At 45.1% G+C, this 22,277-nt stretch overlaps 1 protein-coding gene across 1 annotated transcript in view; it reads left to right on the top strand.

Annotated features, from left to right (window-relative positions):
- hectd4 (HECT domain E3 ubiquitin protein ligase 4) overlaps positions 1-21,920 on the top strand; it is a 36,536-nt gene extending 14,616 nt beyond the window's left edge. The window contains exons 26-76 of the mRNA XM_079161582.1: positions 98-290; positions 780-884; positions 979-1,067; positions 1,150-1,322; positions 1,717-1,852; positions 1,939-2,083; positions 2,207-2,373; positions 2,577-2,723; positions 2,827-3,011; positions 3,114-3,267; positions 3,387-3,667; positions 3,808-3,994; positions 4,092-4,173; positions 4,313-4,515; positions 4,634-4,769; positions 4,945-5,127; positions 5,261-5,425; positions 5,522-5,691; positions 5,916-6,031; positions 6,145-6,248; positions 6,375-6,536; positions 6,655-6,803; positions 6,956-7,035; positions 7,318-7,481; positions 7,636-7,873; positions 8,046-8,182; positions 8,276-8,402; positions 9,133-9,270; positions 9,394-9,530; positions 10,276-10,436; positions 10,523-10,704; positions 10,794-10,999; positions 11,105-11,235; positions 11,348-11,553; positions 11,667-11,846; positions 12,118-13,508; positions 13,593-13,800; positions 13,897-14,120; positions 14,313-14,458; positions 14,551-14,654; positions 16,217-16,340; positions 16,644-16,834; positions 17,132-17,278; positions 17,401-17,520; positions 17,610-17,765; positions 17,865-17,968; positions 18,098-18,319; positions 18,413-18,579; positions 18,693-18,888; positions 19,058-19,280; positions 19,806-21,920. Coding sequence (XP_079017708.1) covers positions 98-290; positions 780-884; positions 979-1,067; positions 1,150-1,322; positions 1,717-1,852; positions 1,939-2,083; positions 2,207-2,373; positions 2,577-2,723; positions 2,827-3,011; positions 3,114-3,267; positions 3,387-3,667; positions 3,808-3,994; positions 4,092-4,173; positions 4,313-4,515; positions 4,634-4,769; positions 4,945-5,127; positions 5,261-5,425; positions 5,522-5,691; positions 5,916-6,031; positions 6,145-6,248; positions 6,375-6,536; positions 6,655-6,803; positions 6,956-7,035; positions 7,318-7,481; positions 7,636-7,873; positions 8,046-8,182; positions 8,276-8,402; positions 9,133-9,270; positions 9,394-9,530; positions 10,276-10,436; positions 10,523-10,704; positions 10,794-10,999; positions 11,105-11,235; positions 11,348-11,553; positions 11,667-11,846; positions 12,118-13,508; positions 13,593-13,800; positions 13,897-14,120; positions 14,313-14,458; positions 14,551-14,654; positions 16,217-16,340; positions 16,644-16,834; positions 17,132-17,278; positions 17,401-17,520; positions 17,610-17,765; positions 17,865-17,968; positions 18,098-18,319; positions 18,413-18,579; positions 18,693-18,888; positions 19,058-19,280; positions 19,806-19,942 — 9,379 coding nt within the window. The 3' untranslated portion in view covers positions 19,943-21,920. The remainder of the gene's footprint in view (positions 1-97; positions 291-779; positions 885-978; positions 1,068-1,149; positions 1,323-1,716; positions 1,853-1,938; positions 2,084-2,206; positions 2,374-2,576; positions 2,724-2,826; positions 3,012-3,113; positions 3,268-3,386; positions 3,668-3,807; positions 3,995-4,091; positions 4,174-4,312; positions 4,516-4,633; positions 4,770-4,944; positions 5,128-5,260; positions 5,426-5,521; positions 5,692-5,915; positions 6,032-6,144; positions 6,249-6,374; positions 6,537-6,654; positions 6,804-6,955; positions 7,036-7,317; positions 7,482-7,635; positions 7,874-8,045; positions 8,183-8,275; positions 8,403-9,132; positions 9,271-9,393; positions 9,531-10,275; positions 10,437-10,522; positions 10,705-10,793; positions 11,000-11,104; positions 11,236-11,347; positions 11,554-11,666; positions 11,847-12,117; positions 13,509-13,592; positions 13,801-13,896; positions 14,121-14,312; positions 14,459-14,550; positions 14,655-16,216; positions 16,341-16,643; positions 16,835-17,131; positions 17,279-17,400; positions 17,521-17,609; positions 17,766-17,864; positions 17,969-18,097; positions 18,320-18,412; positions 18,580-18,692; positions 18,889-19,057; positions 19,281-19,805) is intronic.
- Positions 21,921-22,277: the final 357 nt, after the last annotated feature.

Genomic DNA, 22,277 nt, shown 5'->3' with positions numbered 1-22,277 from the left:
GGGATAAGGAATGTGATATTGCTTTAAAGTTACAGTGGCAATGTAAAGCTTTTTTTCTCCTCGTAATCTTAATATCAATATATTTTTTTTCTGTAAGGGAGGTGATCAGGCCAGATGTTATGGAGGAGGTTATAGTATCCTGCGTCATAAAACACCTCAGCCTGGTGGATGCCCTTCAGTCTCTTGTCAACTACCAGTACCGGGAGGACCACTTGGAGGAGTACGACCTGGTCTGTAAGATCATGGCTGAGACCTTCAAGAAGATCAACGCTATGGAGCGTCAGCTGCAGGTGAGCGTCTGTTAACACAGTAAGGCTTTTATCAATTAACATGCTTAAGTTACGTTTGCTAGCTATTAGTGGAAGACGCACTATGCACACTGTGCGTATTTGCTATCTTGACTGTTTTTTAATTAGGCTATTAAAGAAAGATTCAATAGTTTAATAAAATATGTCCTGTTGGCCTCAGGCAATGTTGTTAATGGGGAATTGAAAGGTGTTGTTGCAAAGCTAAGCCATATTTACATTACCTTTTTATAATATTTTTAATCACCAGGATTCTGCTGACATGACAACAAAATGGAGAGATATTTGCATCCTAGGCAGTATATTGAATTACAACCTGGAAAAATGAGTAATATTAAAAACAAGAGAATAGGTATGAATCAAAATAAGGATGAGGCTGAAGAGAGAAACTGAGTTTAGATCAGGCTACCAGCCTGAGCAGAAACCAATAGTGTGAGTCTTACTGTGTTTAATTATCTCCGGTGTTACTTTCAGAGTGTTGGAGAATTGGAACAGAAGTGGCAGAATGAGGTAGAGGAGGCCCAGCAGGGAAAGCTGGAGAACAACACTCCTTTCTTTCACGACTACCACTTCTTTGAGGTACTCCTGCTCTACACACAATTACTAACTTGTCCTCTGGAGATTATACCATTTGCTTTGATATTCATAATATGTTGTTGTTTTTGTTTAACAGAACAAAATTAAGGAGCTGGAACTACTTTGCTCCCTGAAGGAGGTCCCACTCGATTTTAGTGATCTGGAAAATGTCGTCCTCGCATTGAGGCAAGTAGTTAAAATATCGTAGCACTTGGAGCAGATGTCATGGGCCAGATTGTGTCGTAACATTACATATCTGCAATTACAGGGAGAAATTCTTTCAAGAGGTGAACACCATGCATCACAGAAGTAGCTCCTCATTGGCCAAAACTAAGGCACTGGTGAAGAGTCTGATGAACCGCACTGAGCTGCTGCTCCATGTTACCATCGCTCCACATTGCAGAAGCCTTACCACCACACCTGCTGGCACACCAGGTCCAGGTAGATCTTTTTATGTGTCCTCTTATGTTACTAATTAGTCATCATTAATAACTAACCTTGTTGGGCAGCAGGGTTGGGATTAGAGATTTGTTCCTTTAATCAGATGTTTAAATTGCAAGTCTTCAAACACTCACACTATTGAAATATCCATCAGCTTGTGCATCTCTGGATACAGTTATGTAACTTATACAGGAGTCTGGCTTTAATGAATTTTTATATATATATTGTAACACAGCTTCATTTCTGTGAAGCATTATTTTCATCGGTCAGTGTTTGTTAGTTTACATGCAGGATTGGTTGTCGCTTTAGTTCCTCCCAAGATATCAGTTCACGGCAGACAAAAAGGTGGTGAGTTTGATTTTCGTCTAATTTCTCCACAATGGTTTTGTGCCAGCCTCCAAATCTGTGTCAGACGCCAAATCAATGATCCCCATGGTGAAGCAGCCGGTCTTCCTACGCAGCATGTCGGCACCCTCCGACTTGGAGATGATCGCTAACCAGGACTTGGAGTTTACACACGCACCCCAAAGGTATTTGTCTGTTTTTTGTTTGGTCTAATTCATTTTTGAGAACCATGAAAGTGAACTAGGGATGAATATATTTTTAACCTTTTTAGGCGGCGACACCACCCTACGAGTCATCGGAGCAGCTCATTTACCCTGCTGCAGTCTCTGGCCATCGAGGACAGCCGTGACAAACCAACATACAGTGTTCTGCTTGGGCAGCTCTTCGCCTTCATCGGAACTAATCCTGATCAGGCTGTAAGTCTCTTACTAGTCACTCACTGTGACTTTTTTGTTTCCATAGCTGCATGACAATCTTTAAGTGAATTCTGGTCTGACATTGAGATCTTTTTTTATTTCTGTTATATTCTATTTCTGTAGGTGTCGAGCAGCAGTTTTCTGTCTGCTGCGCAGACGCGATGGAGACGTGGCACCACGCGGAAGCAGGCGCTTGTTCATATGAGGGAGCTGCTCACTGCTGCTGTCAGAGTTGGTGGCGTCACCCACCTGGTGGGGCCTGTCACTATGGTACTGCAAGGTGGCCCAAGGTAAGACAGAGGAGGCTGTAAGCACTAGCAACGATCTCACCCTACTCTACACACATACTTAGGTACACACACTGACTTACAATACAAGAGTGTGCCATTTATTATTCATATTACAATATTTAAACATTTTAATGTAACTTCAAAACAATGTTTGAATGTGGCTGGTTCCTATATATATCTGTGTTTGTGTTCCATCCGTGCAGGATTGAGGAGTTGACCTGTGGTGGAATGGTAGAGCAGGTGCAGGAGGCCTTTGGGGAGACCATGACATCTGTAGTGTCACTATGTGCTCGCTACCCCATTGCTTGTGCCAACAGTATTGGCTTGCTTTGCACAATCCCCTACACCAGGCAAGATGATTCATTGATGATTCATCCTCTCTTTTTTGATTTGTCTCTGTATTGCTAAACCCTCCGAATCCTTACCCTATGTCTGTCATCTGTGTTGTGACAGGAGTGAAGAGCAGTGCCTGGTTCGGAGTGGTCTGGTCCAGCTCATGGACAGCCTGTGTAGTTTAAGTGGTCAGAGGGAATGCAGCTCAAATGAGAAGCAGACCAAAAAGCAGAAGGTGGCCACCATGGCTTGGGCTGCTTTCCAGGTGCTGGCTAACCGCTGCATCGAGTGGGAGAAGGTGGAAGGTAAGTTATGCTTGTAGCAATATACCTCACAATATGTTAGGAGCTAGTAGAACGTTAGTAGTTTGTTGTAACCCCCATGTTTTGTTTTTCTCCTCTTTAAAGGTGGGTCTACAGATGCAGTGCACTCTGGTCTGGCACGGCAGGTGTCCAGCCTGCTGACGAATCACCTGGCCAGAGCCACAGAGTGCTGTGGTAATCAGGCAGCGGGCAATGATGCCTTACAGGATGTGCTCAGCCTGCTCAATGACCTTTCCAGGTAAAACGTTGTCATGTAATTTTGGTCGATGCGTTTGTTTGCATCATGTATGAACATCATCTTTTATTTGTGTGTATCTATACAATGTTTCTATATGTTCCTTTTGTTGTGTATTCCAGGAGCCACATAGGGAAAGCTATCCTGAGCCAACCGGCTTGTGTTTCGAAGCTCTTGTCTCTGCTGCTCGATCAGAGACCTTCACCAAAGCTGGTGCTTATCATCCTGCAGCTATGCCGAGCTGCCCTGCCTCTCATGAGTGTGGAGGACTGTGGGAACGTGGCCCTACCCTCGTGGAGCTACTCAATCAACACGCTAGATGCTGAGCAACAAGATGCGAGTGACCCTGCCTCGCGCATTGCTGCCTTGCTGCTAGCCAAACTGGCCGACTATGTCGTACCAGGTTGGTTCCTCTTACCTAGGAGTACTAAATAGATGTGTGTGGGAGGGGGTGGCCCTTGGAAGCAAACCAAAACATTTAAATGCTGGATAGTAATGACGTTATTATATTATTAATATTTACAATATTACCTTTGTTACCAGGCTGTCAGACCCTCCTCTCCCCCAGCTCTTCTGAGCCAGACACTAGTCTGTCCCGCGCCAGTTCCAAAGGAGCTCTGAAGTCTGAGGATGCTGGGGAGGAGGGCGAGGCGGTTGATGGCAAGCTGTCAATCTTTATCCACAAGAGAGAGGACCAGTCATCTCATGAGGTCCTACAACCCCTTCTCAGGTAAATTTGCCCCCAAATGTCTTTGTCATTTTGCATTCGTGAGCTTAGTCTGGGTTTCTTTGACATGAGCGTTTTTCCGTCCACTCCAAAAATGCAGCAGCTCAGAGGGACGTCCCTTTCGGCTCGGCACTGGAGCAAACATGGAAAAGGTGGTAAAGATGGACAGAGACATGACAAAGGTCAGAGATTTATTGAAAAAAAAAGAAAAATAATTGTCCCAGAATTTAAAAGCGTAAACTAACAATATGAGAAGTTCCGTGTGCAGCTTTATTCCAAGTGCCATCCTTACCTCTGCTGTCCTTTTCAAACCCTCTCTAGAGTGGCAGCTGTGAAGTGATCACAGAAGAGGCATCTGCTGCCCTGAGGAAGGCCAACAAGTGGGCTCAGTCTGGCCTGATAGTGAGTGTTGGTCCACCTGTAGAGACTGTAGTCCAGGAGGCCGCTGGAGGCGTCACCACTGGTGACAAGAAGAAAACGGCTCAGACCGCTGTGTGTAGGGACAGGAATGCTGATCTGGCCAGGTAAGTAAACAAGGAATTCATTTCCTGTATATGTGATTTCTTCATCATTCAGTTCTAGGCATCAGTAAATGAGTAGTGGTCACAGACTTTTTCTGACTTTTCAATTTATCTTGAACAGGTCGGACCCTGTCAGGCCGTTTATCAGTGGCCATGTTGCCAACAGTATGGCTGCTGAGGTTATTGCTCTGCTGCATAGCCTGCTCACTGCCCCCGAGTCCAACACCGCTCAGATCTGGACTAGCACCGCTGAAAAGGTAAAGGACTACTGTGTGTTGGACTTTATCACAATGTTTCTGCTCATTAATGTTAATTGAGAACTTGTAAAAAAAATAGAAATAATCAGATTTTCTGTCTAGACTGATTGACTGTGGTTCTATATGATGCTGTTTCTATTGGACCTAATGCTTTCTCCATTGTGGTGTGTGGTAGGTTCTGTCCAGGGCCCTGATGTTTATCCCTCAGCTGGGGAAGTATGCTGAGAGTATTCTGGAGAATGGGAGCAGCAGTGGCAGGAAACTGGCTAAGCTGCAGGCCATCGGCAGACAAGCTGTTGCTGCACTTTGTGCCCTTGGGGGCTTTAAAGAAACTATTAAGATCGGCTCTGAAGTCCAGGTTAGTGAAGGGAGAGGAATCGGTGGACACGCTGTACTTTCGCCCCAGAAAAAAGCAATTTAACATGTTGTAACATTTTCCCCCAAAAGCTTTAAAAGGTTGACATATTTCCTGTGATTCCTCTGCTCTGCAGGTCGTCGGTAAAGGAGTGCTGGGCAGTGTGGGCATAGTTATGTCCATCAATGAGCAGGAGGGCATCGCCACTGTGAAGTTCCCTTCTTGCGAGTACCGGAGAGCTTGCCAAGCCTCAGACATCCTGACAGTACCGATATCACGCCTCTGCACACCCAGATCTGAGGTACAAGTTTCAGCATTAAAACACAGCGGTCCTTATTTTTATGTAAATATCTGCTTCAATCTCACTTGAGTCTCCCTTTCTACCCTTCCCCAACAGGCTCTCCCCCTCTACAAGCTCTCAATCACAGAAAAGGTGGTACAGGCAGTGCAGTCAATGCTTCTGCCACAGGAGGGCAGTCTCTCCATTCACACCTCTCTACCAGCTACAGGAGATGGCTCCAGCCCAGTAATGGCTGCAGTCCGCTTGTTGGCTGAAATCAGAACCAGGTTAGTGAACTTCTGTGTAGATGAGCACTTAGTCATCAGTTTTAACTTGTTTTCATTGATTGTTTAAAGTAGAGTTGTGTTGTTTTAATGTGCTGTATTGAAAATCTGGGAACTTGAATCCCTTTGAAACTCTGATTATGTGATTCAATTTAAAAAATCGAATGGCAGTTTCACTGCAAAACCATAGATTGGACAAAAATCACCTGGTTCTTAATGGTTTTCAGGGCATGTCTGGTGATGGCGCAGCTCCTGGAGGATAGCTCCTTCTGTGAGGAGTTCATCCAGCAGTGTCCTGCTGCTGTTGAAGTTCTCAACCTGGTTGCCCAGGAATGTAGCCCCGGTGAGCATGCTTACTGGCGTGACAAATCATTTGAGCAGCCAACAACTTTCATTTACAATACAGTGTATTCGGTCTGTGATACGTCTCTCACTGAGTTCTGTCATCTTGTGCAGGGGAGCGTCTCGGCATGGTCGAGGCTCAATGTGAAAGAGTCAGAATGCTGTACCGGGACTGTGCTCGGCCTCCTCCTCCACCACTGCAGACAGACAGACGCCAGGTGGGACTTTTTACCGGATTTATATTTAGGGCCCGAGCACCGACGTAATCAGAGCGAAGGACCTATTGTTCTTCTAATGTTTATTATTGTCGTAATATTAACTTCTTGATACGTTTGTTTCATCAGCCCAAGGAGATCACTTGGTGTCCATCCAGAGTGTTCCCTCCGGTCCGTGCCTGCATGTTCTCATCCCGTCTGACCTCCGTCACCTTCTTGGCTGATCCAAGTGCTGGAGGAGGCCTGCCCAGAGGCACCTTCATCTACGCCACCTGTCCTGTGCCAATTCAGGTGGGCACATGCATTAATATATGCCATCTCAGTTTATTCTAATAGTGAGATAAAAAAATCATGCACTGATACTGCAGCCTGTCCAAAGTCTTCCATGTTCTTCTCTTTGCCCCTACAGGCCCCGTCCTTTTACTGGGAGATAGAAATTGTCTCCTATGGAGACTCCGAGGAGGACAGTGGCCCGATTGTGTCCTTTGGTTTTGCCACCGAGGCAGAGAAGAGGGATGGAGCGTGGACCAACCCTGTCGGCACATGTCTGTTTCACAAGTACGTTGCCTGCATATTCACTGAGATCCTCTTCCCACTGCTCTGTCTCTGACTTGAGTGCTGACTGCTACTCTTCTCTTTTGTGGTTTTCCCTTTCTGTGCGTCCGTCTCCTGTCTGTCTGTCTGTGTGTGTGTGTGTGTGTGTGTGTCAGTAATGGTAGGGCAGTGCATTATAACGGCTCCAGTCTGCTGCAGTGGAAGAGTGTCAGGCTGGATGTGGCTCTACTTCCTGGTGAGACGGGAGACAAAATATCTTTTTTCTTCATATACAGTCTACCATCTCTTTTGTTTGTTGTAGTCAACTGAGAAATCCATACAGCAAAGTATCTTATGGATTTTAACTAAACTCCTTAAAGCATTGCATCTTATCTGGCTGCCCTTTTTAAAAAAACGAAGCTATTGTGCAAGAATATGTTGCTTCCTAAACCCATGCTGTATCTAATTATCGAATATTTTAAGATATGTGATTACCTGTTGTAATTGAGAATGTAACCATACGTTTGTATGAACACAGGCGACGTGGCTGGAATAGGCTGGGAGCGTTCTGAGGGCACTCCTCCTCCCCCTGGTCAGGCCCCTAAAGGCAGGGTCTACTTTACCTACTGTGGCCAGCGGCTCTGCCCCATCCTTGAGGATGTGGCTGGTGGAATGTGGCCCCTGGTGCACATTCAGAAAAAGGTGGGTTTCTGTTGATATTTTTAAGCAGTAATTTGACCACTTATAATATTTAATATGTATTGTGCTTAATCATTTTCTTTGCTGCTTTAGTGACATAATTTCCCCTCAGGGTTATTGCAGTTAATCTTCTATTCGTCTTTCCATTGTTTTGTAGAACTCAAAGATCCGTGCCAACTTTGGAAGCCGGCCGTTTGCATACGCAGAAGGCCAAGCACACAGGAATGCGGCTGACTTGTGTGTCGACCTTGCAGAGGAAATAAGTGCAAATTTTGAGGCACTCCCCTTTGCTATGGCCTCAGACAGTGATAATGATGCAGGTGCAAGTGTTACCTCTGACTCCGGTTCTCACGGACCCCCTTGTCGGATTGCAGCCTTGGCAGCTTCCCAGCAACGTATGTTCATCGCCTTCATTTCAGCCGTCTCCTCCTAAAGTTCATGCTTGTCCTTTACCTCTTTGAGCTAGCATAAATATCCCCCAGATACAGGTGGGGACCACAGTGATGCAATCTCTCTGTATTATTTGTTAAACCTGCATTTTCCGCCTGTCCTTTCCTGCTGGTACAGAGTACAACAGCGACCTGTCGTGCCATTACAAAGTTGAGCTGAGCTTTGAGAACCTGGTCACCTCTGGTCCTGACCCTCATCCTCCTCCTATAGCAGATGATGAGAGTGATGACGAGGATGACGATGATGTCCCAAGAGTGAGTGCGGTCTCCTCTTATCCACACTAAGTGGACAAAAATGTATTTTAAGTTTCCACTCATTGTTTATTTTATATTTGTGTTTGATTCTAGGAGGACCACTATGCCTTGCTGGTAAAGGCCTGGGAGACCAAAGTGTTCCCTACAATTCGTAGGCGGTTTCGTAACGAGGCTGAGAGAAAATCTGGCCTGGACCAAATCAAAGGAGCTCTGCAGCTAGGTACAGAAGAAGAAACTCATTTAAATCATAACCTAAAAGTCCAGTGTAACACATGGCAAACTGCCACAACATAAAACCCTTTAAACCCATTTTGCCAACATCATTTCATCAAGGATTTGATTGGTCAGTAGAGGTTAGTTAAACAGTTTAAAATATTTTAGGATTGTTCATGACACCTGCTTTTTAGTGTTTGAATATCATCATGAATGCAACACAGACATATTAAGGTGGGTAACGTGCACATTTAATATATATATATATGTATTCAATATTACATTTTGTCAATCAGTATCCAATTGTACTGGTTATGCACCTGCTCTGCATGTTTGCTCCACTTTAAGAATCACTCTTCTAATGTTAAAATGCTTTCTACTTTTATTGCTAATAATTCATGTAAGCTCATGAATATACGAGGAGGGCACTGTCTTAAATATAATTCAGAATGTATCGTCTTTTGATAAATCAGAACACAGTAAAGTAACTATAGTGCTAAAGGTAAATTTGAAATGAAATGAATTGACTAAAGTTGGTAGCCTACTTGAAGAGCTTGAAGCATAAGCTTGATGTCAAATTGTATTATATGAAAGATTGGCTAAGCCATACCTATACTGGGCCTGTGCATATGTTCTGTTCATGTTAAGGTAAGCTTCGAAATAAGTGTGGTTATTATAAGTTAAACAAGGATAACTCTGACACTGTTTGTCTTTGTGGTCTATTTTACTGACAACAGGCATGGTTGACATTGCAAGACAGACGGTGGAGTTCCTGTATGAAGAGAACGGCGGCATTCCTCGTGACCTCTACCTCCCTACCATTGAGGACATCAAGGATGAGGCCAACAAGTTCACTATTGACAAAGTTCGCAAAGGTACCATTCACCTATACTGCTATACCTATACACTTTAAGTTCGAATTAGCTAGCTTCAGCGTACATCGTAAGGAAGCACCGTATTAAAACTGCTTGTTTAAGTAATTTGCTTACTCAACACAGGCTTGACTGTGGTCATCCGCTCTCCGGACAGTAACAACACCAACAGCACTACAGGAGGGACAGCCCTGCCCAAGTTTGCCATTCGGGGCATGCTAAAGACCTTTGGTTTGCATGGAGTAGTGCTTGATGTGGACTCTGTAAGTACAAATACTTGATGCGACATTATTGGAAATGTATTGATAAACTAACTGGTTTGTTTGTGTGTGAATATATGAATGAGTCATTTTAATTTGATTCATGTGTGATGCCATTTCGTGGCAACAAAAAAGAAAAGAAATATCTGTTAGAGATTCTCCTCTAGTTCCTTAAATAAGGGGCCAATTCAAATGTCTCCTTTTCATACAACCATTTTGTGTTGTTGTGACTCATTTATATCCATCATCTGAGTCATATCCTTTATATCAATAAACAAAAGATGAAGTTTCCAGTACGAACAACCATAAAAAAAACCCAGCTCTTATTTGGGTGTAAATAGATTTATTTTGTAATAAATTAAAAATTATAGTTTTTTTTGTAGAATAGTACCACAACAAAGTTGTTTGCCCAGATACATTTGCACTTATGAAACACCTTCTCTTCTGCCATATTTACAACACATATTGTACATGTCTGTTATCCAGTACCCACGTTGTTAAATATCCCATTTAAGCATTTGTTTGGCTTGCCTGGTATCAACCATATCAATAGCCTGGAGATACCAACCTCCCATTGAACTACACACGGTTCCCACGTTCCCCATGTCTCCAGTGACTGCTAGAATTGTAGCAAATCTATGCCTGCAGACACTGAGAGTGCACATGTGCCATACACAAAATCCATTTGCTTTACATGAAAACCCCCAAAATATATATATATATATGCCTTTGTCTTCAACGTGTCTAGGTGAACGAGCTAGTACAGGTGGAGACCTACCTGCGCAGTGAGGGGGTGCTAGTGCGGTATTGGTACCCTATTGAGATGCTGGAGCGCCCGCCTGCTGGATCTCGACGGACTGCGGCTAATGGCTTAGTCTCACTGGACAGTAGCAACATTCAGATTCATAGGTAATGTATGAACCCAATGGGAATGAGCATATTTACATCCTGCACCACTGCTCAAAACCAAATCTTGTTTTACCGATTTGCTGCAGGGAACTGCTTCGCTGTGAGAGCGCGCTGGCTCGGTTATACTGCCGTATGGCCTTGCTCAACATCTTTGCCCCAAAGAATCCCCACACCTTCACTCGTCTCTTCCACATACCCGCTATACGTGACATCACCTTAGAGCACCTGCAGCTGCTGTCCAATCAGCTGCTGGCTCCACCCCTCCCTGGTGAGTATCTATCTTTCTTGTGAATCACTGAGTCTCTCAGTGTAATAATAATGTTTCTGTGCTGATTTGCTCTGATGTTCTTCCGGCAGATGGCACTATTAGTTCTAGTTCTATCCTACTGGCCCAGTCGATGCTTCACAACCTCCAGGGCCAAAGCTGCTCTCCCTCAGAGCTGTTCTACCAGGGCAATGTTCAGCCCATCCGGGAGTGGCTGACAGTGGCCATCACCCGTGCCTTGCATCAAGGAGAGGAAAGCCTGCTGGAGCTCACGAAGCAAATCTGCTGCTTCCTACAGGTTAGCTCCGCCATTCAATGCCTGATTTAATAAACTTGCCTTATGGATACCTACCCGGTTTGTAAAGATGCCAATCATTTCATATAATTCTGTTCATTTTGACAGAATGCACCAGAGCAGTTCACGTCCGAGGAGTTTCCTGTGACGGAGTCAAAGGTGAGCATGGATGTCAGCTTTCCAGGCGCTGCGTTTGTGATCGTATCGTGCAAGGAGAGCCAGCTAGGCTGCCGCAAAGAGTGAGTTCCTCACTAATGTTCAACTTCAGCAATTAATGATCAACTCGGATTTCTCACCATCCATTTCCTGTTTAATGTTTTAAATGATCTCCTGTGTTTTCCACTACATTAGCTCCAGCCTTTACAAGGCCCCATGGGCTCGAGTCATGGTGTATGGCCTGGGTCACAAAGTGCGTAGAAATGGCCAGCTAAATCTGATGGAGGCGGTGTGCTATCCACTAGATGCCTCACCTACCAACACAGGCCTTACTCTCCCTCCCACTACCAACCAATACCCCGCTGTTATCATACCCACTGACAAGGTGCACATCAAGATGGGTGAGTCTCTGAAACCAAAAGGGGAATTAATACATGCTGCTTCAAAACTTAAACGTATAATAAATCTATTACAGGATTAAATGGAATTAAATATCCCGTTGTTTTGATTTTAGGGGTGTCACCCCCTCCGGGTGCTGTATTGGTGCTGCACTCCTTGCCACTGGAGTTTCCTCTGGCCATGGCATTTGCTGAACAGTTGTTGACGTGGAAGCTGGGTGAGGGCAATGAGCACTCAGAGGACGAGCTGGACACGGTGCCCTCATCTGTGCTGCTGCAGGTGGTAGAACTACTCGGTAGGTTGACCACCAGCTGTGACAACAACGAGCCTTACATTTTGTTTTCTGACCTTTGGATATTATTTAATTCTTAGCTGGTGTTTTTTTTTTAAACTGCACTCCACTTAGAAAGAACCTTATACTTACACGGTCATAACATTTCCATCTTATAAATGTTCCATCAATTATAGAACAACTTTTAAAGCTGGCAAGATATAATAATCCCAAACCTAAATATAGATTTCAACAACTTTCAGTGTTTTCTTTGTCATTGTTCTTATTATTTTAGGTGGTTTGCTTTGGACCACTGATCTGGCTCCCTCCATAAAAGAACTCGTCTTTCACTTGCTGGCTGAGCTTTTGCGGAAGATCCACCTCTTGGAGCAGCGCAAGAGCCCCGCTGGTCTCTCCAGCTCCATCGCTCTGCTGCTCAACCCCTGCCTCGCAGTGCTCATGGCCCTGCAGACAGAACTCCGAAAGCTCTACGACTGCGAGACTCAGGGATGGAGCGCTGGAGGGGCCGGAGCAGGGGGGTCTTCGTCTGGAGGCGTTGCGTTGGCTCTCGGGGCGGAGCAGAGCCGGTTTTCCACCTACTTCCACGCTCTGATGGAGGTGTGTCTGGCTGTGGCAGAGGTGACGCTTCCCCTCAATGTTGGTGGATCTTCAGTGGGACCCCTGTCCTCCACCAGTGCCCCTAACCTTAGTGACTCTTCTTCGTCCTCGTCATCGTCCCCGGGCCAGACGCCACAGAGCCCCAGTCTTCTATCCAAACGTAAGAAGGTGAAGATGAAGCGCGAGAGAGCGGCGGCTGTGGCAGCAGCAGTCTCTGGGAAACGGGGAAGTGGAGGTGCACGGCTGTCAGAGAGCGACAGTGCCCTGCTGAACATGGCGGGTAGTAAACCTGAGGACATGCTGTGGTTCCACCGCTGCCTCACTCTCCTGATGATCCTTCGACATCTTGCTAATAAAGACCCGCAGGGCTTAAGTGTGACCAGTGATGCAGTGACGGATGCCTGCCAAGCCCTGGTGGGCCCCACCGCCCACAGTCGCCTGCTGGTGCTCTCAGGTATCCCCACGCACCTGGAAGAGGGCGTGGTTCGCAATGCTATCCGCAGGGCTTGCAACGCACACGGAGGGCTCTTCAAAGATGAAGTCTTCATTCCTCTGCAGGAAGAGGAGCCCAAGAAGCCCAAAGCCGGAGCTGGGGTTTCGAGCCCTCAGGATGGAAAAGGGGGCCCTGAACCTGAGCGACCCTTCCCCAACAACGGAGGTCCTGAGAGTCCCGACAGCTCGAGCAGTGTGACTCCAGCGATGAGCGTCAGCGCTTCAGCTTCTACCAGCCAGACTTCGATCTGCAGCTCCTCTCAGGGAGTGTCCCGCACCGCCAGTGAACTTTCTGTCGATCAGGAGCTGTTAGCTGTTCCACCTCTCAATCCTGCTGCTGCAGCAGCTTCGGCTGCCCAGCAGGGCCCCCAAGACCCTCAGACCGTCTCTAGTCAGGAGAGTCTAGATACTTCGTTGTGCAGTACAGGAAGCCTGGGGAGTTTGGGCAGCTTGGGGGAGCCACTCGACAGCGCAGAAACGCCATCCGTGTCAGATGGGGGCTCTATGCATACCGTCACCTCACTGGAGAGCAGTGCAGTCATGGCTAGGCCCATCAAGGGTTATGCTGTCATTGAGGTGAGTTGATTAAAAGCCCCATTATAGATCTAAGCTGTTTTGATTTTGTGTTGTTGAAATACGTCTTTCTTTCGTTAATCACAGGTTCGTTCTCGGGCAAAAGTGGAAAAAATCCGTGCCAGTCTTTTCAACAGCAGTGACCTGATCGGCCTGTCCAGTCTTGAAGGTGAAGAGGAACTAATGGAGTTGACCAATGAGGAGATCCTCACAGCCTCCAGTGTTAACCAAAGCCTGTTTGACACACAGGGAAGCTCTGCCCTTGAAGACTACTTCCTGGACAAGTCCGTCAGAGGTGGGTGTTTGATTACCATATTGTCTGTTTTTGCACAGCGACATTAGTCCTGCCAATATCTGCCAAATATTTAACAATCAATCTCCATGTTTCAAGGTGACAAGCTTGTACCCGGAGCACGAGATGTCCTCACAGATGTGTTTAAGAGCTGCGTGCACTCGGAGCAGATGCTCAGCCTCACACCGGCCAAGCCAGTGAAAGTATCTGACATTTACCTCAGCAAGGAGCAGATCAATGCTCAGACCCCTGGCAACTTACTGCACACTTTCTTCACCAACGTCAGGCATCCAAAGAAAGTACTTGAGGACCAGCTTACTCAGGTATAACAGAATACATTGATAGCAGAAATTCAAACGCTGAATCGTCCTGTGATCCTTTTTTTGCATTCTATTTTCAAGTGTAACATTTTGAAACTCTCCCCTACTTCCCTCTGACATCAAGCACCACAAGTAAATTGTTTCAACTATACTTTATGTACCTTCGTGTGTGACAATATGATTTGTTTGTATCAGATTCTTAGAAAGTATGGCACTCCCAAGCCCAATAAGAACAAATACAGCAAAGCAGGAAAAGAACAGCACCAAGGCAAGGTAGTGAGCACCAAGAGGCCTATCACCAAACCTCCCACCAAGGAAAAGTCTGTGCTCCACAGTGTCAGGTGAGTGATATGTTTTCAAGCACGTGTGTAGGTACATTTACTCTTTGACACGATAATATTTATAGATTACATTTGTCTCCTAACTCTGCCAGGACGGCTCTGAGTGAAAAGAAGACCGTCCTGAAGCCCAAATCTCCAGAGAAATCCAGACCTGATGAGAAGGAGGTGGAAAAATCTCCTGCTAAGAAAGTTGAAGGTTTGTCAGTAATGAGACACACATCACTGAATACGTATGTTTCAGTTATAGATAGTGGGGTTAAAGTAGTGTTTACAAAATGTTTCTAACAGAGACCAAATCATTTTTTATCAAGAATTAATGAAAACTATTAACTGATCAATCCAGTGACAGAAAAGTAAAGATTTCTGCTTTTGTCTTAGTTTTATATACAGTTATGCTCAAATGCAACTAATCAAGGGCCTCATTAGTTGCATCAGGTGTGCTTGAGATAGAACACATCAAATACCTGGACTGGCAGCGACGTGTGATTGCATATTAGAAATACGTCAAGAAGAGAATTGTCCGATAAGAGATCATTGCCTTGCACAAACAAGGAAAATGATACAAAAAGATAGCAAAGGCACTGAATGTTCCTAGAGATACCGTTGGAAGCATAGTTAGCAAGTTCAAAGTTAAAGGAACACTGGCTTACACTACCTGGACGTGGCAGAAAGAGGAAGCTTTCAACGGCTGCCACCAGACTTCTGAGGCGGCAGGTGGCCAAAAACCCTCGAGAGACTGCAAGAGACCTGCAGCAAGACTTGGTGGCAGCAGGCACTGAGGTTTCAGTTCCCACAGTAAGGCGCATACTAAACGCTGAAGGTCTCCATGCACAAACTCCAAGACGTACGCCACTACTGACCCAAAAGCACAAGAAAACCTTATTACCATATTAATAAGCCACAGAAGTTTTGGGATTCTGTTCTGTGGAGCGATGAAGCAAGGCTGGAACTTGTCGGCCCAGCGGTATGTCTGGAGGAGGAAGAATGAAGCATACGCTGAGGAGAACACCCTGCCTAAAGTGAAGCATGGCGGTGGCTGAGTGATGCTCCGGGGCTGCTTTGCTTCTTCTGGCGCTGGAAACCTGCAGATTCAATCAAGTATCAGGAAATCCGAGGAGAAAACGTCCTGCCGTCTGTGAGGAAGCTGAAGCTTGGGCGTCGTTGGACCTTCCAACAAGACAATGATCCCAAGCATACCTCAAACTCCACCTTGGTTTCAGAAAAAAGTCCTGAAAGATTCTAGAGTGACCGTCACAGTCGCCTGACTTGAACCCCATAGAAAATCTCTCTTTGAAGAAGGTGGTTGCAGCACGCAAACCCAAGAATAGTAGAGAGCTGGAGGCCATTGCATGTGAGGAATGGTCTCAGATTCCTCAGGAATGCTGTCAGAACCTGGTGTCTGGCTATGCATCATGTTTGCATCAGGTCATAACCGCAAAAGGGTGCTCTACTAAGTACTAAAGATGCTTGTCATGAAGGAGTTGAATAATTTTGAGACTGCAGTAGTCATTAAAAGTGACATTTTGTGTTGAATTAGGAGAAACCACTTGTAGTATTAGTTGTGTTGAGCGATTGAAAACAGCTGAAAAGTTTGTAAATTCTGCCTATAAACCTAATTTGCAATAGGGGTTGAATAATTGTAACTAGAAATTACAGGTATCTTGGTATCCCTGCTGTGATGCTCTACTATCATACAAGAGTAAATGTGAGTCCTGTTTTGAAACCAAGCTGCCTCACATACCGCTTTGTCTTCTTAAGTTCCAGAGGAGAAGTACTTGACACTGGAAGGCTTCCATAAATTTGCCGTTGACCGTGCCAAGCAGGACATCCGTAGCGTCTGGAGGGCAATTCTGGCTTGTGGTTATGACCTCCATTTTGAAAGGTGAGCCTGGAGAATGTCATACCCAATAAGCAGCCCTCTGAGTGCTGTAAACAAGCTGTCTGGGAACCCAACAGGTTGTGATGGGACAAAATGTGCCCCCTTTAAAGAAACGGGTCACTTCTAATTAATTTCAAAATCTCCGACCATAGAATGAAATTCATTAATTAATGCAATTAAAAATTAAATTGTCATTTCCACACTAGTTATCTAAGTGTAATGCAGCATTTGCCTATTTCTGTACTTGAAAATAAAAAAGAAAGCTAGCAATGAACACTTGCTAACCGCAGCCGTCCTCTTTACCAGGTGCACCTGTATAGACACTCGTCACGCCCAGAAGGCCTGCAGAAAGTGGAGCTTGGAAATGGACGTGGCATTGGTCCAGTACATCAACAGGCTCTGCCGTCACCTGGCCATCACACCAGCCAGACTCCACCCCCATGAGGTCTACCTGGACCCCGGTGACACTGCTGATCCTCGTGTGGCCAGCCTGCTCAGTAAGTAAACCTCTTTGTTTGTTACTCTCTGTGTCAACAAGATGAACAAAACGGCCCAAATCCTGTTGTTGTCCTGTCAACTATAGTGTTGCACATGCATTCTTGCTACATTCTGTAAGTCACACTCGTTTTGTCGTCTAGTACATTTACCGTGTGTGTGTGTGTGTGTGTGTGTGTGTGTGTGTGTGTGTGTGTGTGTGTGTGTGTGTGTGTGTGTGTGTGTGTGTGTGTGTGTGTGTGTGTGTGTGTGTGTGTGTGTGTGTGTGTGTGTGTGTGTGTGTGTGTGTGTGTTTTCAGATGTACCCGTGGAGAGCATGCGCTTGCGCTTTGCTCTTCTGCAGTCCCTCAACAACACCCTGGAGAGTTTCTTCCTGCCGCTAGTGGAGCTGAGACAGACACTGACCTATCAAAACTGCATTGCAGCGCTGTTATGTGAGGCCAAAGGTGAGCAGGATCTCGCAGGTCAAGGGGACGTAATGGGCCAAGTGTTTTGACCTATACAGCAAACCTGCCTTGTTAAAATCTGTATAATCTCCCTCACTACCTGCTATCTCCACTGGTTACAGGTCTGATCTTCTACGACACTAAGGTGACTGTAATGAACAGAGTACTGAATGCTACAGTACAGCGGACAGCTGACCATGCTGCCCCAGAGATTACACTGGACCCTCTAGAGATTGTGGGAGGTATGCATTCCTTTTTTCTTGTTCACATGTTTCCCATTTCATGTCACTTGTATTGGATCTTTGCAAGCATTCTTTCATCTGTTCTACAGGTGAGATCAGATCATCAGAGAACACATATTTATGCCAGGCAGCGCGCCAGCTTTCTTGCGTGCCGTCGTCCCAGCTTTGTGTGAAACTGGCCAGCGGAGGAGACCCGACCTATGCCTTCAACATCCGCTTCACTGGAGAGGAAGTTCATGGCACAAGTTAGAATTTCTCCTTCACATCTTTTTTTTTTTGTACTGCCCTTCAGTCTCATCTTTTTTTCAGACCGTACTGTATCTTTGATGAATGTGTCTCTCCAGGTGGCTCCTTCAGACATTTCCTGTGGCAGGTGTGTAAGGAGTTACAGAGTTCTGCTCTCTCTCTACTGCTCCTCTGCCCCAGTGCTGCAGCCAACCGTAACAAGGTAAGGTTTTTCAGGATCTGACATGTTTTCGGTATGTCCTTCAGTATCCCTTTTTTGTTCTTCATATCTAGCACAAGAAAGTGAATCAAAAATGATGTAGTCTTTATCGTTGTTTGTTTGTGTTCTCAGGGGAAGTACATCCTGACGCCCTGCCCTATCAGCTATGCAGAAGAACAGCTGTTGCACTTCTTCGGTCAGCTTCTTGGCATAGCCGTCCGTGCTGATGTGCCACTTCCTTTGGACCTCCTGGGCTCTTTTTGGAAGGTTCTGGTGGGCGAGTCCCTCGACCCAGAGCAGGACCTGCAGGAAGCTGATGTGCTGACCTACAACTACGTCAAAAAGTTTGAAAATGTAAAGGGACCAGTAGTGTATGCATCATGTTGTTTCCTGCTAATACCATTATTCTGTTGACCTTAACGTGACGTTTGCTTTCTGACCCTGCAGACGAGTGATGAGACGGAGCTGGAGGCGCTGTGTGCGGAGATCTCCTCCCTACACCATTCAGGAGAAAGCCCCGACTCTCCCAGCCGGCCCTGCTGCACCTTCACCTATGTCACTATGTTGGGTGATGAGGTGGAGCTTTGTCAGGGTGGTCGCAGCCTCACCGTCAGGTACAGGAAACGTTACCTGAAAACTTGACTCAATCAACTTAGTTATCAGTAAGACCTAGATATCAATCTTTTATAATCTTTTATACATTGTGTGCTTGTTTGTGTGTGTAAAGCTGGGAGAATAAGGATATGTACGCGCGGGCGGTGCGGAGTCTTCGTCTGAGGGAGCTGCAGAACAAAGAGTGTATGACGGCGGTGCGCGCAGGGCTCGGTTCAATCATTCCCCTGCAGCTGCTCACCATGCTCAGCCCCCTGGAGATGGAGCTGCGCACCTGCGGCTTGCCTTACATCAACCTGGAGTTCCTTAAGGTATGTTTGTGTGAAAGTGCCTGTTGAAATCTGTGTAAACATATATAATGCAAACCTGTTGTGGGCCAATCGCTAATAGATATGGTTTTACAAGAGAAACGCCTTCTTTTCTGACAGGTTAGTATTAATAGAGTGTAATCAGAGAATGCCCTGCTGTGTCCCTCTGTAGGCTCACACCATGTATCAGGTGGGTCTGATGGAGACCGACCAGCACATCGAGTTCTTCTGGATCGCCTTGGAGATGTTCACTCAAGAAGAGCTCTGCAAGTTCATTAAGTTTGCCTGCAACCAGGAGCGAATACCGTTCACCTGCCCCTGCAAGGATGGGGGGCCAGACACCGCCCATGTCCCCCCTTACCCCATGAAGATCGCCCCCCCTGATGGAGCTGCAGGTAATGGCTAACAAGCTTTTAACAGGGCCGTGATTGGACAGAAGGGCTGCTATCTCTGCGTGATGTTCTTCTTAGTACAGAAACTACTGATAGGGATTATCAAAGCACCTCGTCCTGTAACCTCAGACAGACTTTGAACATGTTGTTTGCCATATCTTGTGTTTTTTAAATGAATAGATTTGTATAATGGACATGTAAAGCTGTTCCATGCAGGAGGGGATCCTGTTTCACATGTGTGAACTTCTCATCTTTCACAGAATTGGGATCTGTCCTAGTTTCCTTTGTCACTATTTAGAATGGCAGAATAAACACAAACTGTCTACTCAGGTTTACTGCAGATAAGATTTGTTAACACTCACTTTTATCAGCACATAAATCGTGAACACTTGCTACTCAGCAACTCATTGTCCCTCCTTCCGTTTCATGTATAACTCCAGTAGTAAACATACGTAACAAGACTCATTATGCAACAGAAGTAGTAGGTGGTTTTGTTGTGATGCACCTTCCTGTTTCTCTTCTCTCCAGGTCAGCCAGATTCGCGCTACATCCGCGTGGAGACCTGTATGTTCATGGTGAAACTGCCCCAGTACACATCTTTGGATGTGATGCTGGAGAAACTGCGATACGCCATCCACTACCGCGAGGACCCCCTCAGCGGTTAGGAAGACTCGACAACCCCATGTTCCCAAGCGTATACAGCTCTTTACGCTCTGCTGCTTCAACAAAATCACACATTTTATTTTGGGTGGCTATTATTGCGTTGCATGTTTACCCCTGTTTTGTTTTGTTTGTTTTTTGCAGTTTACACAAATACTACATTTCATGATGTGTTTGATGCATTTTTGTGAAGAATTCAGGGAAGATAATCTGACACTGTTAACACGTGTCTGTTCTGGATGCACTGAGTTTTTAAGGATGGCATTGAAGTGAAACAACTGTGACGCGCTTTTTTTTTTTCCGTTCGCCTTCCCCTTCCCCCACCTTTAACAGAGGGTTTAACAAGTTTCAGTCAAGTTCTGTGAATTTAACAACTAAATAGGATGACTTCAGATCAGCACTTTACAGTTGCAAATTTAATTCAAGACTGCTGAATCCTCTTTCTGGTACCATTTTAGTATTGAAAGCGCGGTTTCAGCAAAACTATGAGTTGTGGAACTTTGCATTGCTGTGAAGGCAACAAACCAACTGTATCCCTCCTAATGCTTACCCTAGCTGCCTCCCTCAGTCTCCCCTCTGTGGGGGCCTTCGCTGTAGGAGCCTCTCTCCGGAGGGTTATGCTGGATGTGTGTGAAGAGAAACCCGTGATTTCCAGAGAATTATCTGACGTTTGAGACGCAGGTACGACTACTACCAGAAAAAAAAAAGAAATGTGAGACGCTACCTATTTTTGACCATGTCAGCTATGAGCAGGCACAAGATGTGAACAAGTGCTGTACAGGATATTATGTAGTTTACTGCCTGTTTAAAAAAAAATAAAAAATATGAACTGCTAATGGACAAACTAACTTATGCCTATATAAACTGAATACATTTTATCCAAGTCTCTGAAGAGAGGGTATTTAAGTCGTGTAAAAAGTCATATTAATCTATTAGTTTATGAAATTGCTCTTTGGTTTTTCGAGTAGCTTTGGCGGCATGTTGGGTCAGGTAGATTGAACGACAGGAGAGAGGTCTGCTGGCTCTGTTATGCTTGCGTTACAGGTCTGTGAAATCCTGTGTTCCTGAGATGATATTCTCAAGAGCTGCTCTCCTACATGGTTTGTGTGCTACTGCTACTGAATGTGCAACAACCCCCCCCCCCTCGCTCCCCAACATACACGGTCTACACACATACACTGGGGGAGGGGCGGCGGATTATCCTGAGTTCTGCGTTTTCACAATTTTCTTTATTGAAAGAAGAACAGGGTTTTGCTGTTTTTCTTTGTTGGTTCATTTTACTCATAACCAAATATTTAGCTGTGTAAAAATTAAATCCGGGCGAAAAAAAATGTAAATAGACTGACGTTATGTTTGATGGCAGTTTTTATTAATTGCTAATTCACCTCACCTTATACTTTTTGGTTTTGGTTTGCACTACTCTTCCAAGAAAATATTCTAAAATGAGCAAACTAGGCAATGTCTGTTGGATATCCAGTTTGTTGTGTTGTTATTTTTTATGAATTTTGGAAAAACCAGTAATCTAATCACCTTTTGTCTTGTACTCAGATGGATTCAATTTCTTCTACTCATGGTGAAACATGTTTTCTTGTATAAGTAAAATCACCATTTTACTTGGATAGAACTGAAAAACATTTGGCGCATCTTGGATTGTTGAATTGCTTGCAAGTTTTAGTTTTGGTTGAGTTCTTTTTAAAGGGTGATTTACCGCTGCTAACGGGGACGCTCTCTCCTCTACTTCCTCCTCCGGGGCGGGAGATAAGGTTATAAAAAGGACATATCCATACAAAGAGGTGTTGCGATAAAATGTGTGCTGTACATTTACTTGATATTTATTACAATTATTTATGGTTGCATTAACTTAACTTTTACTGTCTTACCTCTGCTCATCAGAAACTTAACATATCTAAAATGGATTATACAGATGTAAAGAATCAGATGGCATTTGAGATTTCTGTGTCACAATAAAAAAAAATGTCTTCATGTACAAATTCCATTTTCCATTTCTTTATGTATTTTATATATTGACCCAGTACATTTTATGTTACTTAATTTTTCTTTAAGGCATTGCTCAGATAAACATGCGTCATGAATGGATGTTTTCTACTGTAAAATCCTCCCAAAATGGGTCATTTGCATGCTGGACTGAACAGCGTTGACGTGGTGTAGCAGACATGCCTGTTTACATGTGTGCATAGACAATGACTGTTGGTCATGATGAATGACGACTGTGAGACATGCTTTGTCTCCTATAGGACATGCCTTTTATGTAAGGACCCCTTGCGACCTACCCTGGTTATGTCACCAGACACCTTTTGAAAGCAGCGAGTGCTGGGCCAG

The sequence above is a fragment of the Pholis gunnellus genome (assembly GCF_910591455.1).
Source record: "Pholis gunnellus genome assembly, chromosome: 6".
Classification (NCBI taxonomy): domain Eukaryota; kingdom Metazoa; phylum Chordata; class Actinopteri; order Perciformes; family Pholidae; genus Pholis; species Pholis gunnellus.
Note: the sequence above shows the minus strand (reverse complement) of the source record. Positions and strands in the feature narration are given on the sequence as shown.